Source organism: Ciconia boyciana, chromosome 1 (genome assembly GCF_034638445.1).
Source record: "Ciconia boyciana chromosome 1, ASM3463844v1, whole genome shotgun sequence".
In the NCBI taxonomy this organism is placed as follows: Eukaryota; Metazoa; Chordata; class Aves; order Ciconiiformes; family Ciconiidae; genus Ciconia; species Ciconia boyciana.
This window is the reverse complement of record NC_132934.1, coordinates 67,948,664-67,967,148: the sequence shown is the minus strand read 5'-3', so window position 1 is coordinate 67,967,148 and position 18,485 is coordinate 67,948,664. Positions and strand designations below refer to the sequence as shown.

Sequence of the window (18,485 nt, the reverse complement as noted above, 5' to 3'; positions counted from 1 at the left end):
TAGTAGGCAATTTTGTTTGTATTCCTTTTTCCTTAAAATAAAAAAGCTAGGACTAGAAATTATAGATCACTCCTTTTACAGAGACATCTCCTTTCCTCTTAAAGATAGTGCTTTCTTTTGGAAATATAAAACTTATCTTCCTATCTGTCACAGAGGTCTCTGGGGAAAAAAAAAAGTGCACCTTTGAATTAACCTTACAATGATTCCTTTTGTTAAAGATAAGCTGACTTCAAAGCAAGATAGCATTCCTTATAGCAGATAGTTTGGTGGGGTTTTTCAAATTCAAATCTACCTCTAATTACAATTAGGCCTTCATTATATTGTAACAAAAAAAAACCCAAAACAAAACAAACCAACAAAACAAACCAAAAACCAATAAAGAAGAATTTTTTTTAACCTGCTACTTTTCACAGACTTACCAAAGAACTAAAGAACACTACTTCTTCTCCCAAAGGGAAGGCAAAAAATTTTCACACTATCTCAAACAAAACAGCAAAGAATCACTCCAAGGCCAAAAAACCATCAACACAGCAATAAATCTCAAAAATTGCTTCCTTGGCAATTTGGGGTAAAGGAAGAAAGTCTTGAGTTTACAACTGAAAGAGATCTTCCCGTATTATATATAAGACATATTCCTAAGCCACAAATAAATATTTGCTGACTACTGTTAAATCACAAGTCTTCTACAAGCCAGAGCCCACAAAGTATGAGCGCAGGAGGTACGCAGATTACTTCAACATATCTGTCATAAACTATGGACTTGCATAAGCCCACTGTAAATTCCCTGCCTGTCCCACTGAGAAAGCATCATCTGAGGTGCCAGATCCATTAAGTCTCACCCTGTGATGGCAGGACATATGTTCACATCCCCTGGCACCTCCAAGGGCTGAGGCAGTGGAAAGCGGAGCCGTGAGGACAACCTTCCTCCTGGCTGGCTGAAGTTGCACCTCGGGGAAGACAGCAGCTGGGCAAACAAGTCGAAGCAACTTCCGTTCTGTTCTACCTTGAAATGTTTCCAAAGGTGTTTATACATGCTTGCCTGTTTGATGGGAAGGTGGCAATCAAATGGGTTTAATTTCTTCCTCTAACAGTTTATTTTGAGAATGAGGCAAGTGTCACCTCTCCACCATTTAGAACCAACAGCTCCACGGAGTACAGACTTCCTTCACGGAGTACAGACTTCCTTCCTACCAAAAGCATAAATCACCCTCTGCCAGCGAGCTCTACATGGTCCACTGCAGCCAGTGAGATGTTATGCTTGGAACATCTGACTGCAAGTGCAGAAAAGCTGGTATCCAGGAAAGTTGGTAGCACATGGCTGTATAAAGGCAATGAATGCCATTACACATTTTGAAATGCTTGCAGGCCTAGTGGGTAAGTGCATTATCCATCAAAAGAGACAGAGATTCAAAGAAGCTACATGACTGTCTGTAAACCACAGACAGAAGATTACACTTCTTCAGTTTATTCCTAACATCCATTTGTGCAAGCCCTTAGTGCAGACTGCACACAAACTTAACTCATGTATTCCTGTTGTACCAGTCACTCGTGAAGCCACAAGCAGCTCGGCAACATGATTCTTCACTGGCCTGCACCAAGCCCCGGCAGCATCTCACCTGACAAGAGGTCAGGATCTGCAAACATCTACTCTTGCACTTCCAGCATATACAGTATTAAAGATACAAGGGACGGTGTAGAAGCATGTCAAATTCACTCTGCATTCACGCATAAGGTGATAAAAAGCAAACTTAAGCTAATTAGGAGTCAACACTAGCGATTCATTCCTTCACAGGAAAAAAATCTGCTGATGTAAAGCTCACAGAAGCAAGCACTGGGTGCTCCCCAGTCCCACCTCACTGGTGCAGACACAGACAGGCCATGGCAGAGCTGTGCCATGCTCCATGTATCATCAGCATGGTCTCCTTTAGGTCACCAGCAGAAATGAGGATGGGACGCGTACATCTTTGTCATCTGTGGCCAAACAGGAGGGCATTGTGGAGCTGTGGCTGTTTCGCTCTGCTGCCTGTGCCACCACAACCGAGCAAATGGTGCCAAAAGCCAGGTGTCAACAGATGGTCTGAAAAACTCAAACATTTGGTAAGGAAAACGTAACTGCCCAGCTTCAAATCTGGCTCAGACAGCAGGCTTAATCAGCTTGCTCCTACAAAGAGAGCCACAAATTCTGTAATCACTACAATTTATCAGTTTTATTCTTTCATCTCATTAAAAAAAAAAAAAAATCAGCATCTTCAGTAGCGCCAGCTGCTTGAATGCCAGGCTTAGCAACTCACTGTCTAACTAAAATAGCTCAGTTTTCCTTGGTGATCATCTAGTTCTGATAAAATCACCCACAGTTACTACTCGCTAGAATTAAGCAAATTTTATACTTCACAGATAGTCCAAAGCCATGGAGATTTCTAATACTATTTTGACCATTGCTGCTCACTGCTTATTAACTGACACGTTGGCCCTATTTCCAGCATACGGCAACAACAAAGACTACTTTCCAGTTCACCAGCAGCACCTATTCAGGAACTGGTGTACAGGCAAACATGCACCAGTCAGAAACTGAAACAAAACCCCTGAAAGTATCATTGGCTTCCTAACCTGGGATTATCTGAAGAGAAATCCTTGGCACATATCTCAGACCACCCTAACGAGAGCGTTCACTTTCCGTTTCCAGAAGGAAGCAAGTCCTGGTCTGTATCACTAGGTAAAACAGCCTATTTTTCAGAATGCTGAAAGTGCCTAAAAACTCTGTTTACATCAATGGGAACTGTGGATGCTCAAACACTCTGGAAATCGGGCTCTCAATTATGGAATAAAAGCAGAAAGTAGTCCTTTCCCAATCCCATAACCCACAGCAGGGCACAGAAGTGTATTCTACCAACATTTCACTTTTCATTTTACTATCTTAAAGTAAAATTTTGATATTTACTATTTTCTTTTTCCCTGTAGACCTCAGCTACCCATTCATTCAGCTGTGTTTTTACAGTCTTTCTTATCCAGGTTTCTAAAATTGCCTGAAGATATAAGCTCATTTTCCCAGTCCTTAATCTCTGCAGCCTCTAATTCCGCTTGAAGAGCCGATTTGAGCAGGATGCAGGAGCACACATGTCTTTGAAAGAGAACTGGAACATTCCAAAAGGAAATAGGAAAGTCAACAAATTGCTTCAGGAATTACAAAAATGCTTTTGACCTTGAGGTTGTTTTTCCCTCTTCCTTTCATTCTGTGACTGCAGGCTGCTTCACTACATGGGGGAAAAAACAAAACAAAACAAATGGTAAAATGTAAACACATGCGCACTGCTTGGGGTATGTACCAGTGCAATCTTTGTAAAAGCAACTCTGTTCATGGTGAGCTTGCTCTTAAGAGGTAACACTGAGCAAGAGAATCCTAATAAAAATCACGTAATAGTTTGGCACGCTAATGTTTAACTCGGAGCAACTAGGAACAATGAGCAGCATCATCTCCCTCAGCTGTAAATTTCTTGGTCCTCATTCCACCTACCCCCTCCTTCTCACCCTACTGTTGTGCCACTCCAAAACCTTTCAGTTCTGAGTGGGTCTTGAAATACTAACTCAAATCAGAAGAAGAAAATGGTAGCAAACAAAAAGAGTATCTTTGAAAATACAGTAATTCAGCGTTAATATGCTGAAAATGGCAGAACTACCTACCACTATGAAAATTACCTACCTAGCGTGACAAACTCCTGCAGGAGTTAAGAGCCTGTTTGGTGAGATGCTGAATATCTTCATGGTGAGCCAAATCAGAACTGCTTCAGCTATGGTTGTATGTACTCAGAGTGCCACACTCCAAACCTGTTATTTCAAACATCTACCAAGAAAAAAAAAAATCTGATGCAAAAGGTATTTTGATAGTTCTTGTGTTTGCTTTTTTAATTCAGAACGGCAATCACACACAGACTGAGGAAGGTTTCTTCTTCTGCGTGTTTGTTGGCTGGCACAGCAAGCACCTTGGGAAGGCTTTCGTGTTTCTTCCAGCCCCACCAGGGACCCGCAGCTGATCCGCTTGCAGCACTCAACAGAGCAGAAAGGCGGCCGGCGAGGCACGCAGGGCGCCTGCAAGGGGCTCCCCCCCTTCCTCCAGCTTTCTCTAAACAGAGTCTTTCTGGCTTATTACTCTCTCCCCGCAGCAAACATTAACAACAGAAGCAGCATAGAAAAACCTCGCTGCTAAGGATTAAGAACATCAGTCCTGACCTTCTCTCTACGTGGAAGGAATTCAAGTGGGCCCTCAGGAAAATGAAAGCAGGATTTGTTTTAAATGGACCTTTCATGAAAATGACTGTGGTTTCCAGCTCGTCAGATAGACTCCGTCGATAAATAGCCTTCTTCATCTTGCAGTGCCTTTGAAGCAGGTATTGTTCTGGAAGTGTTGTGGTATATGAATTTTGCTAGGCATACTTTCTAACCGTGCTGATACTACTGTAGAATATTATAAAAGGCAATTGTTCCCCAGAAAGGTCCATAAGCTGTGATTTATTAATGAAATGCCAAACCTGGGAAACGAGGCAAAGGTCTCGGGAGTGCAAAGTAAAGTAAATAGCATGACAGAATACACATAATGAGTGCTAGAAAAAACAACAGAAACATGCACACAAAGAGAAGATGTAAATGTGTTCCTCTCCTTGATTGTATTAAACATTGTCAGCTAAGAAATATAGTCTGCGAGTGACTGAGGAATATGCTTAGATGATATTCATACATATAAACTACCAGATAAGCGGCAATACGATGCCAATTACAGCACAAATTAAAGTCATAATAATTTGGTATAAAATGCCTTATCTTGGCTAAGAAGCAGTATGCAGAGAACTGTAGAGGCAGCAGTACCTTAAAATTAGATCTGAAGTAAAAAACAACCAACTGTATCATATGAAAGAACAGGATAATAATATATATCTCAGTTGCATTTAATTAATATAACCTGGAAATCATCACAATTTCCTGTACCATACATAGCCATGTCACACACAGCAGCAAAGCATGTTCTTTAAAAACATATATCCTAGAAGACAGTAGAGATTATTTTTTTTTAAATTGATGTGAAACCTAAGTAGCACTCCCTCCTCAGACATGAGCAAACTATTGCACATCATTACGTGTTCCTGCTGAACAAGTAGAAGGTACCGTGAACCACCATAAGGTACCTCCATAGCGTTGGTCATGAGTATAAATGCAAGATGAGGGCCAAGCAGTATGAGGTGCAATAAATTTCCCCAGATTGGTCAGGTGCAAAAGCTGTTTCAGATTAGTTTTCCAGATCACCTTGCTCTGAATTACCCCACTGCGCACACATGAGTTTTCCTGCTATCGGCCCTCCATATATCAGGTACCACATAGAAAGTGGAATCTGATCTATCATGTGCTCTCCACATACGTTCACAGCTACAACTACAGGACAAGCTGCATTTCAATCACACTGCTAATTAAGCAGCGACCTAAAAATGCCATGCAGAGTGGTGTTTCAAACATCTGAGGGGTGTTCCTTTCATGCTCACTGAATTATTATGACATGTCAAAGAAATAACTGTCGTCCTGACGATACACCAGGAATTGTTGTCCTCTCTCTAGTTCACCAGGTGCTCACTGTTTCTTCCAGGATAGAAAGGCAGTGCTATGGGCCCTTGGGTACGCTAGCGGCCATTTGAAGCATCAGACAGATTATTTCTCTGGCCTTATAACTGGCGTGCTTGGCAATCAAAAAGAGAGTGCTTCATCCATTTCACTGGTACCTTTGTAATCTACCTAGTCCCAAAGCTGGAAGACAGACCACGTCTATTCCTTGCAGCTGAGGCCGTCTTTGAAAATGAGCAATAAACAAATCTCATCCTCTTTTCCCAACTATTATTATTTCTCTGGGATGCAGGTGTTTGCAATACCATCCCCAGCCTTTGTCACATCCCCGGCATGCTACTCGAAGCCCAACCAGACTGGGTGAGGAAGTTTACCGCAAAGAGCAGAACCTGAGGATTTCGAGACCCGCCGGTGACTCCCGGTGCCTTGGCTAAAACAGCTCAAGAGAGGCCAATTTGCAGAGCATGCTGGGCATCTGCATAGCGAAAAATCAAGTCTCAAGAGGTTTCAAAGAGCTGCTTAACGATGGACTGCAACTTTGCCACATTAGTCACTATGAAAAAATCTTGACCAGAGATAACAGCAAGGTCCTTTACTCCCACAGTAGGAGGTGCGCCAAGGAGCAGGCCTTTTCTTTACTCCCATCAGGCCTCCTGAAGACGGACATTAATCGTCACGTATGATAGGGATGGCTGCAGCAAGAGACGAGCATGGCTGTGCACCTAAACACAGTGCAGAGCAACAAGTCCTTCTTGGGAAGCTGCTCACGGGGATCTCTTTGGCCAATAAGCAAGAGGGATTAGCACTATGCACAAGAAATGACCCAGCAAATGAAAGTTATATACAAGGAACTAACAAAGCAATTTTTCAAGTGACTTTCTCACTATGTAAGAAGGAGAACAACAGCAAAAGTGCACCAGGAGGAGACGAGGAGGGAGGTTTCTCATCAAACAATAACAAACTGGAGAGTTGCCTCCTCTGTTTCTGCAGTTTTCAGCATAAAACCCCCAATCTAATAACAGACATGTTCCAAGCAAAGCACTGTTTCTTCTCCTTCTGAGGTATAATAACGTTCACAAGATGAAATGGAACAAGAAAGCTTCATGCCTTAGATAGCCTTTATCAGCACTACACATACATGCCAACAGGGTTATTACCCTAATCGCAAACGTCAACAACAAATTAGCCCTGTTTAAAATTCAATGGCAACAAAGGCAGAAATCCAATACATGCATTCTCTAATTACAGTCCATGTAATATATTCTGCGAGTCTCCTGTGAGCTTGTTTTGTGGATACACACGCATCGCCTCTTGCCACTGAAAATCAGTTCAGTGTTCACTGCACAAATGTCTGCACTTCTGCCAAAATCATTTCTAGCATTTCCATTCTCCATGCCACAGAAAGTGTTAGTGCCAATGAGAATGAATACAAGGTTTTGTCCTCCCTTACCCCTGCACACCTACACAGTCAAATGAAAGGCACGCAAACTGCATGCCTGTTCACTCTAAACCCATTCCTTAGAAAATTGCAAGCTATTGTTTCCAGGTTAGACTTTGCAATGAAAAAGGAAAGACAAATGGCTGTTAAGACAGTTTTGTGTGTTTTCTTCAAAAAGAAAGGAGAACATCTTACACTTTACGAAATGTGAAAAATTAACTGATGCGTCTCATGCTGCCTACAAGCTGCAAAATACTGAGAAATAGCCTGTCTGGGGCTTGACTGAAGGATGGTCCTTCTTGGGGGGAGCATGTTGTATGAAAGGCCACTGCTGTTGCATTTGGAAAGAAGCTTTTTTAAGAGCCTAATATAATTAATTGTGCCTGCAGTTCACATGTCCTGAACTTCCCTCTCCTCGCTGTAGAAGACATTCCTGACAGTATCCGAAGCCAAATGGGATAATTTATTTCCAGGAAATGTGCCTCTTCCTTGTATTTGCTTTCCTCAGTAATTCATACTAGTCAGCACAACACAATCATCTTCATCCCACTTAATGGCAGTATTGCAATTGGGTTGTTATGAGAGTCGTTAAAAATAAAATAGAAAATAGCTTCAGAAATTTAGAATTTCCTGAAAAGCAGAATATTTCAGCTACCTCTAATTATTCTTAGGGCTGGGGGAAGCATGTCCAAGCTGACGCCCAGGAACCATTACTGGTTTCATGTTCACAGTGGGTTTGCTGGAGGCTGCGAGCGGAGACTGATTAGAGCACTGTGTCAAGGATGGGTGATGATTCTAGGTTTACTTGGGTTAAACACAAAAGCAGATCACTTCAGATCCAATTTATTCCATGTTTGGGGTTTTCACGGATAAACACAAAGGAATCTACAAGATTAATTTCAAAGCATACAGTAAGTAAATGCCTGGAGAGTGAAATTCATGTTGCTTAACGCAACATTAACAGTGGTTAAGAGCAAAGCAGTGAACTTATTCTAACAAAAAATTAGTAGCTGCAGTTTCGAATCAAACAGTGGTATTCATAAATCCAGACTGAATTGGTTTGCCTTTAAGAAAAAAGGAATAAAAATATGATAAAAACTAGAGATTTTGTGCACAGTGTTTTGAAATATTTTGTTGTGCAGTTTGACAGAAGACAAACAATTCAGTTACCCAAAGGAACCCTTCTGGATTATTGCTTTAGCCAAAATAAAATAACACAAAATGTCTTTGGATAATCCTGAAAGATTTTTTTTCCTAGCAAACCAGCAACATTAATCTTACACATGGTACCAACTCTGACAACAGGAGAAGAAATAAAAAGCAATCAAAACTTCAAAGAACACGGGATAAGATTTTTCAGAAGTGTTCAGTAGTGGGCTAATGAGAATTTTATCATTAACTTCCCTAGGAACAGGATTAGGTCTAATACAAACACTTCTGAATATCTCTAGCAGTAAGAAATGAAAGCAGGAGGAATACAAGATGATGTACAACCTGTAGGTAGAACTAGTGAATGCCTAATAGGGTATTTTCCCATATTTCCCATACAGCATCTGTCAATGTATAATCTAAATTAATAACTCTGCAGTCTCAAACTATTTGGTTCATTTTCTGTCTCTTATCGGGATCACAGAGAAGACTGCCAGGGTAGACTGAAGCATGGACATGACCTACACGTTTTAGCATAACATAGGTATTAAAAACCTGTCACTCCCCTACTATGTTTTTCAGCGATACGTATGTTAAAGGAAGATAAACTTTTGTACTATTTCAAAAATTATTACCAACACCTTTCCTAAAGAAGCTTCCATAACACAACTGAAGGAGGAATAGCTTGTAACTCCCTATGATCCACAAAAAACCCTTCCATGTAAGTGCATATCTGATCTCTGACAAGTCTAGTACAATCTCACTTTCATTTCTGCAATATGATTAATGGTGGATCTCAAATGCTGAATTGTGAAGCATGGCTTACCAACTATATTGTTTACACTAAATAACAATTTCCAGATCATTTCAGATTTCCCACATTCCATTACTCCGCTGATGGGAAATCTTCTCATCAAGATGTATTCAATGTTTAGGTTTTAGAAGCATAGCAAAGGTACGAATACAATAACTGATTTCATTTTCAAATGGTTCTGCAGATGACAGTTCCCAGTCCTGTTTGAAGCAAGTGACAAAGAGCCTAATGACTATGGGAGAAGCAGAGACACTTAACAACTTCAGTGGGGTTTGGATCATTAACAGTAATGGAATGCAGGACTCCAGGCCAAGTTTTGCCCTCAAATCAGACCAATTAGAGACTGAGACATTCAACTAGAGGGACATTTTCATCTGTTAAGCTTGCCTGCGTCAGTTATGTAGCAGTATGGTTTTTTCACCTCAATCCAATGCATTTGAGAGGAAAACTTGCGCTTACCGACCGTTTCATCTGAAGATTAGGAAACAAAATATTTTAAACAAAACATGGTATTGCGTGTCTTTCAGTGTTACCTTGAATGCAGCTATGCAGTGTAAGCTGAGTAACATCATCACCAGCACCAGGAATACTGTGGCTAAGTTCCTTGCATCCCAGACGGACTCAATCAAAGGGATGCTGCCGACCTGCCAGTCGTAGCACAGGGTGATCGGTGCCAGCAGAAGCCACGCATTGAAGGCCAGAAGGTAGGAATAAGTTAGAAACCTGCAAAAGAAAACAGGTAATTTAATACATGGAATGACTGCCAACACATGAAACATTTTCCTTTGGCAATCACCACTTTCTATATGGGAGGAAGAAAAAAAAAAATTAGCTCTGCACACACAGGCAATACCATACCTTTCTGTCAATAAAGAGATGCTAACATAGGTGAGGGGCACTTCAACAGGTCATTTAAAGAAATAACATAAGATCAATAACGTTTATGTGGTTTCTATGCACCAGCCTTTGGAAAACTAAGAAATCTTCATCTTCCGTTCAAATGCCAGATTTTTGAAGAGACTTTCTACCAGCTTCAACAATAAACAAATGATAACTAAGCAGGTACATACATATATTGAACTGTTTCACAGTTCACTGCATCACTCCTGCGATACAAAATATGCCTCTAGCTGGGTTTAACTTACAATTTAGGATCTCTCCTATGTGCACAATATTGAGCAATTAAAGTCAGACCTCTCTGTCTTTTCTCTTTGCATCCCGGCACAGAGAGAGAAAATGCAGAAGAAAGGAGGCACAGGGTGATTCTTGGCTGATCCCATCACAGCTTATTAGAGCTGGGGACAGCTTGCATGACATGTGCCACAGAAGTGATGGAGAAGTAGAGAGCCTTTCAAGTTGTTGTAATCTTCATTAATTGGTATTCTCAATAGAGAGGAAATGAATGGCGAATGGAAACGGGGACCATGCTGCCCTCTGGGAAGTATGCAGGGCTTTCAGAAGACTGAACAAGAACAGCATGTGTGTGACAGGGCTAAAGAAAACAAGAAAAAATAAAAAGAAAACAAGAAAAAAAAAAACCAAACCAACATCCCCTCTCCTCCCCAGCCTTTTGCTGCTTGGCACCTACCTGCCCAAAAGTGCATCCCCCTCAAACCACATTTACAAAAGTTCAAATACTTTTGTATGCAAGAGGCTGGAGATTATTCCAGCAATCACAAAGTCAACCAAGCAGAACTGTGACAGCCTTAGAACAGACAAACCCTTTCTTGGTTCGCAAATGGAAAAATCCACATTGTACACAGCACCAAAGACGGCAAATACTCAAAAAGAAATGAAATTATATTCTATCCTGTATAGGATTTCTTCCATCTGAGCCTGCTTTGGCTGTTGTTATCACACCCAGTTGCCATGGTACCTTAGCAGGTTTATTAAAATGGTAACAAAGGACCCCCAAGAGATGTAGAGCCATGTAGACAGAGGATTGTTTCACTCACCACTTAGAAACATGCCTCTTTGGGGTCAAAATGCAGCCCCTTACAACAGTAGTTACAACATTATATTATATTTATGGTAGAAGGGGTAAGACACTGAAGCTAAATGTGACTCCAGGCAGGCAAGATAGAAGTTCCCAGACACGGGGATGAGAGACACCTAAATTTTTGTGAAAACCTTTTTAAATAAACACAAACAGTTAGGTTATCATCCAAAAAACAAACGTCTCCAGCAGCACAGCGAACCAAAAGCAGGGAGGCTTACATAGCTGGAATAATGTTTCATTGTAAACAGTGGAAAAGGCACATTCTCATTTGCCCACAAATCTTTCTAAGCTCCCAATTCTGATGGAAAATGGAATATTCCCACATTTTTAAGGTTTTCAGCCATTTGGTACATTTCTCTTCCATCCCTTCATTTTCCTCCCCTTCCTCACCCTGAGGCAGCAAACAAAGGGAAGAAAGAGAGAAAACTGACTTTCTCTCTTAATAGAGGCAGCAATTAAAGGCCAGTTTCTATTGAAGAAAGCATCCCACAAAAATATAATCTAATTCTACTCAAACTCTTCTTACAATTTTGATTGTTCACTCTTTCTAAAGAAACAAATATGTCTCTTCTAGTCGCTAAGCCAATCTTTTCTAGTCCGCATTACAGAGAAACACAGGAACACAAAATCTAGTGAAGCTTAACCACACCAAGGTGCTCGCTCGCAAGGTGATGTTATGTATGGCCTGGCCCCACCTCTGCTCAGCTGCAATACAAAACAGAGTTCTGTTATCAGTCTTGATACATCGGTTCAGAAAGGGTTGCCAGCATTTATTTACAGCTACTTACTTAAAAGACAAACTGAGATCCATTTTGAGCTTTATTTTTAAAATAAAAAGTATGTCCATTTATATCAATCTGAATAATGTCATGGCATATGATATTGTTGCAAGTGCGTATATTGGGATTTTCAGAAGCATTGCGCTAGTTTTGCACTTGATGTCTTAGGAAAGCCCAGTTTTTGGAGGAAGTGTCCTTTTATACCCTTGCATATTAACATTTTCAATACACACCACAATATTCATGGAAGTTTGTATGCAAACCACAACGTACACCAGAAACCCTCCCCTACTTACTCAGACTAGGCTGCTAGGCAGAAAGGAATGAGATGACATTTGGGATCTTTGCAAACTGCAGCATTACAGTTATCTTCACTGATAAGGCAGGAGCTGATAAATTGTTATGTAGCAGAGAATAAATAAGCACAGTTTGCTGCCATAACAAATTGAGTCAGTTTAACAATTTTTAAGAGGAATTCAGGATAGCCAGATTACTGTGCATTAAAGCATTTCTGATGGAAGGTTAGGACAAACTGCTGTTGAAGATGAGAAGCCAGGCTCCAGGACACGCACTGATGAAAAGAGGTTTGTAAACAAGCCTTTTTCCCTGTGCTGGTGGGGTTTCCATCTTCCTCAGCAGCCACATGCACAACTCACTGCCACAGGCAGGTCCTAGAGGAGACGGACAATCGCTCTGTTCCATTACGGCAATAATTAGTATCTTGAATATGCTTTGCCACCAACGGTGAACTCTTTTAAAGCCTGTGACAGTCATTACCATCTATGTACAGTCAACTGGTTTGCCTCTCTAGACATCGTACCAGAGAATCCTTGGCCACGTCTCTCGCTGTCAAGCCTGAATGCCCTCACTGAACATGCATGTGCCAACAGCAGACATGGAAGCAGGATCCAGGAGGGTGCTGCCTGATTTTAGCAGGTGTTTGTAAGCTGCAAGAAAGCCTTGAGCAAGCTCTGATCCAAGCAGAAGTTTGGATATGCATTCAGCATTGGTAACCTGTCCTGGAATGCGATGGATGGCTGTATAAAATAAAGCACTACCAACTATTGCTATTCTAGGTACTAGGAACAGAAAAATAACAGGATGCTAATAATAGTTACTGACAGTTCAGTGCTGCTTTTTACTTATGGCTCTCAAAAGCATGTGATATTCCTTTACATCCGTGTGGCTCTCGTATCACAAGGCTAACCAGGGAGAAAGCTAAATGCAGGAGAAACTTTGGAAGAACCCTCTCCCCAAAACTGACACCTCAAAGAAATAATTCGCAAATTTTGAAGACTCGAAGATTCATAGAATCATTCCAGGAGCTAATTACATTTCAGCAGCCTACCTGCAAATGGCAACAAAAGTATTTTCTTTTAATTAGTTGACTAAGTGAATTACATTTTAAATTAATGATATTCTCTATATTGCTGTTCATGTCGGCTGGAATTCCAAGGGAGAAAAGTCTCTGCCTGTAACATCACCCTCCCTATCAGTTAATCCCAGGCAAGACAGAGTACTACTGGTGAGGTGACTGGAAGAATCTGGCTCTTAATTGGCAATCAGTTTTCCCCCAGGCTGGTTAACAGCATTTGCATTACAGCAGATTTTTTTTTCATTTGCAAATTGAACATGGAAATCCAAGTTTCAGCAGGTATCAAGTGTTTCTTTTCACTTCTCAGCATCTCTGGCATGTTCAGAAAAACACAGCTCCTCCTGTAGGTAGCAGGTGTTGTCATGGCAATCCAGTTTGTTTAGTTTAAAATTTTTTAGTTTAAATGTACTGTTGCGTGCTTTGTTTGAGATAAATACAGGATGACTCATATCTAGAACCTGTTGCAGGAAATAACTATCTGAACTGATTGCTTCTGCTGCAAAAATGAAAGTAAAGGGTGCTACTTAAAGCCATAAACAATATGACAGAAAAATACTTGAGGGATTGTCTGTTACCCTTTGCTGTAATAGAGGCTAACGAGCTTGGAAAAGCTCTAGTCTCAGCTCTGCCAAACCCAGGCAATCAGAGCACATGAGGATTGTGAGACTAGCTAAAAAAATACAAGATTTATAGAAATTTATGAGGAGTTTCATATGCTTTCTGATTTTGGAGTATTTTAAGCTTTTTTCCCCAGCTCCCAGGGACTGAGATTATAGATTTGTTTCTAAAACTGTGCTACACAAGTGATCACAAGACTCAGACCATGCCCCACCAAAGCTGCATGGAAAAGCGGGGGCCAGTGACCCTATTCTTTCTAGGTGCATACAGGTACATATTCTTTCTAGGTGCAACCTACCACCTACCCAGTTCTAGGACAACCCATCCCATTCCTGACAAACAACATTACCCCCAAAGACCCAGCAGGGTATCCACCTGCAAGTGGAAGATTTTCCTGCACTATGGATTTTAGCAAGGCAAAGGCAAAATATTCTCCTGGTTGGGAAAAAAATGGACCTATCTAGAAGGCAGGCGACAACACTGCACTTAACTGGTAATTGGGAAAAGATGGGGGTGTACAAAGAAGGGGGGGGAATCTGAAACAGAAGCAGGAAGATAGTCGTTACCCTTTCGGAAGTCACAGACATTGTTAATGCTGTTCTGCCAGGGACTCAGAGGTTTTGGTTCACTGTAAGGGTGAGAAGAGCTCCTTTATTAGGGCAAAGAGCTTCTCACTTGCATTAACAGCTGAACTGATTTCAGCTCAAGGCTCTCTTCATCCTCTGCAAAGCCCTAAAACCAAGTGTGTTTGATAAGCCACTTCACAATAATGTCCTCCTAGGACACATGTGGCTGCAATTATAACCAGGTGGTGGTATTTAAGGATATTGTCTTAAAATTGTATGTATTTGCACTTCCCCTGGGGAACTGCCGGTCCAGTCATACCTTCCCACATGAGTTTATTTTCCTGCTCTGTATATTGTCAGCCTAAACATTTTCTTTTCATAGCCTTAGAAGAAAAATCACACTCTGTCTCTCCAGCACATTCGGTGATGGTGGAGAAAGACTACACAAACAAGCAACAGACAGACAAATTCCAATTTAACATCCAAATGCAAGTATCAGCTAGATAGAAAATACTTGTAATTGGAAAAAGTGCCTGTGTATTCCCTTTCATCAAAACTTTTGCATCTAGGGGGAAAGAGCTGCCAGTCAGTAGAGGATAGCAGTAGGAAAGAAAAAGATACAGATAAACAGGCAGCTGCAGCTTGATGAATAGCAAGGTAACTCCTCTGGAAGGTGGGTTTGTGTGCACCAGCGGCACAGGAGGAAAGGCAGGCTATGTTGTCCTCTATAGCTTCACAGCCTGAAGAGCTTTGATCTGGTGAACGGCGTGCTCTCAGTTGTTTCAACTCTGTGGCTAAGAATCTGAAAAATACCAAATTCTTGAAGAGTAAAGACTTTCAAAGAGCCTGTGAATTTCCAGTGAAACCCAAGCCTGCTGTCAGAGTCTCAATGCTGGAAAACCTGGGATTGATCTCGTACTGTTTTCCCTCCGCAAACCCCTGCATGCTGTGGGTGAGAGCGTGCCTTGTGAACAAACGCAATCCTCAGCTCGCCACCAACAGCAGCACGCTCCAGAAGTCACGCAGCCGAAACCCCCAGCCAGTGGTGGGCAACTGCTTCAGAAGAGGCTCACTGAGGCGGCAGGGGATGGAGGGTTCTCTGGACAGCCTGGTAGCTGACCCTCAGGAAATTAAAAACCAGACCTCGTCAACCCACTGTGATAACATTTCTGGAAACGGTCCATTGTACCTCAGAGCGTTACCTACCCCGCGCCAGCGGGAGCCAAAGGGATGTCCTGGGCATGCTGCTTTGCCTCAAGACTGGCCATGGTCTAGCCCTCCTGCATGGAAGTATTTTGAAAAGCAAAATGCATTGTCTATAGGAGTCAATGGCCTCTGCTTTGGCTGCACCCCCTCCACTCCATATGCAGGCTTTTGGCAGGGAAGGCTTGTTGTGTAACCAGCGCTTGCGGCAAGTGCCATGACCCATTAAAAATGCCTATCAAGCCGATTTCCAGCATGGCGCTACCTACCTGGGTTTGTTCATTAAACCAAGAAAACTTAACTGAGAGAGATGCTGAAATCTTTCCCGTGGCTCTAGGAAAGCAGGTTCCTCTGGGAACCTGCTACTATAGGATGGCCTTTGCTTTGTAGTACCATCTTCCAGACAGGCTTCCCCCCAACCACCAGACCCCCTGGAATAAAGAATATATTTTACACTTAACGTATGGACTGTCTGGCCCCTGGGTGGGCATGACAGCAATTCTTACTGACACTGTTGTTCTTCATTTTGTCTAGAAGTGAGCTCTGAATGCTGGGTGCCTGCAGAGATTACATGTAGGACTGAACTTAAGCACCTTTGGGCACACGATAGAAAGCACTGACAAAACAGGCAGAACTTTTCCACTCAGGAAGCACGTGCAAGCCTGGCTAATTAAGAACTGATATGTCACCGGGGTCTATTTTAATGCCAGTTCCTAGCCTAAGGTCAGTGAAAATCCCATACCAGAGTAGCTGCTGCACTTGACTTCTGTTGCCTTGGCAGAACTGGCTGGCACAGGGACCCACTTCTCCAGCACAGGTCTGCTGTCTGCCTCTCAGTAGTTCATCCCCTTTGAAGTTACAACTGGGATGATTAAATGCATTACCCAGAAAACAGTCACAAGTCTCTATGAAAAGGAGTATGTGCCAGTTTTTACATATAAGCATTTCTTCAGCTTTCTGTGGCACTGAATTCTCATTTACCTGATTGAAACAGCAAAGAAATACAGAAAGCCAGCTTGCAGAGAGAGGAGTTCAACCATAGGACAATGTTATCTCAAGGCAGGCTTAGTAGAAATGCATTAACTATTTAATGCAACACCACAAATAAGCCTGCTTCATGCCCAGAGTGATCAGCCAAGGGAGGTCACAAGGCAAATGCCAGCAAAAACTAATATAATTTGACTCCCAAAGATATAGTTTAAAAAAACATACTTTCTTAGTTTGAAATTACTGGTAGGATTTAATCTGTTCACACACCTTGAGACATGCTGTACAATGGACTTTTCCCTTGTCTTAGTAATACAATCTGTTTATCCAGAGGCCTCCTACTTCTTTCCCCTCAAGAATGGCAGAAGAAAGAAACATTGTGCAAAACGTCTGAAGCATGACAGCCCACTGCTCAACGCCCCGCTAACACTCCAGCTGCACTTCAGTACACTGTTTACCTAAAGCTGGGTAGCTCTTGAAACCTTTCTAATTGCATTCTTCCTCAACTTTCATCTAATTCATCTAAGAATGTTTTAACAGAGGTTGGGATTGGTTTTTCTATTGCAACAGCTTACCCATAGCAGATTTTGGGATGGCAAGTCACAATGACTGGAAATCTGTGTTCTTTAAGGCAGGTCACCAGAGAAGAACATCCCTTCTGCAGCGTACAACCAGCCTGTATGGACAGGCTCTAATGGCAAGGTTTACGAATAGCAGGATTCCCACCACCTTCATTTCTGCCTCCACCGAGAAAGGGAATGATGGACAGATTTCATCTTCTCAGATCACCCTTGCCAAGCAACACACTGAAGGACGTGGAAATGTGGCTTTCATTTATGTCACTGTAAGTTTTAAGGTATTTGGGAATATTAGAAAAATCTCTTGCAGGGACTGAAGCATTCATATTCTGACTTCCAAAGCTCTTATTTGTATCCCCATTCACTTGTAATTTTAAGGACAGTAATTTAGTGAACATACTGAACAGATTATTTTTTTTTTAAATACTGAAAAACTGTCACTATTTCAGCATATTTCATCTTCCAATGGTTAAATAAATCATTATCTATCTACTTTATTTTATACATTTGTGTTGTCCAAGATTGGAGACAGGTTACACAGAACATATAATCATGTTCTAAGGCCAAACTGGGCCACCCCAAAGGTCTGTCCACACCAGGATCCTCGCTCCAACAGTGACCAAAAATTAACGCCAAGCAAAGCATATAAGAACATGATAATTTTTCCCGGTTTCTAGCTAGCATAATGTCCCCGAGTTGGATGTGGTTTCTGCATATTTAATAGCCTGGATTTCCTGGGAAATCTCTCTTTGAGCCTGCATAAACTTTCAGCACACCCACAGCATCCTGCAGGAAGGAGCTCCTCAGCTCAACTACCTGTTGCAAGCCACCTCCTTGGCTTGCTTTGAACCTTTCTCCTCCTAGATTCATTTGATACACCTTAATTTCTATATGCTCCCCTCCTCCTCACAATCATGGATGCATAGACCTCTCTCACACCCTCAGTCATCTAATTTACACTACAAGCGTCATAAGGGCTGACAAAATCTGACCTCATTACTCAATACTTTTTCAAATCCACAACTTACACCTACCCCTAATCTTAGCCACACTCCAATAACCCTTGCCAGCCTCAGGACAAACCGCATCTGTACAGCTCACCAGCTGACACAGAAACCTTGCGAGAGTTAACAACACTCCTTTGGGTTCATCGTATGTCAGCCAAGACCCCAACTCCACATCTAAGTTTACGCATTTCACAAAGACTGCCACACATTTCCAAACTACTGTTTTTCTTTTTTATTCCACTTGTTGTCATTAGCCTTCCTCCTAGCCCCACAGAGTTGGCCAAGTTTTACAATAACTTTCAACTCTGTTGAAAACCATAACATTTACCCTGGCGAGACATGCACAATAACCACATTTCCAGCTCTGTGCA

The 18,485-nt window shown here is 41.8% G+C and overlaps 1 protein-coding gene across 1 annotated transcript in view; it reads right to left on the bottom strand.

The window, feature by feature from the left end:
* TMTC1 (transmembrane O-mannosyltransferase targeting cadherins 1) overlaps nt 1–18,485 on the bottom strand; it is a 147,799-nt gene that overhangs the window by 67,825 nt on the left and 61,489 nt on the right. The window contains exon 8 of the mRNA XM_072872770.1: nt 9,536–9,725. Coding sequence (XP_072728871.1) covers nt 9,536–9,725 — 190 coding nt within the window. The remainder of the gene's footprint in view (nt 1–9,535; nt 9,726–18,485) is intronic.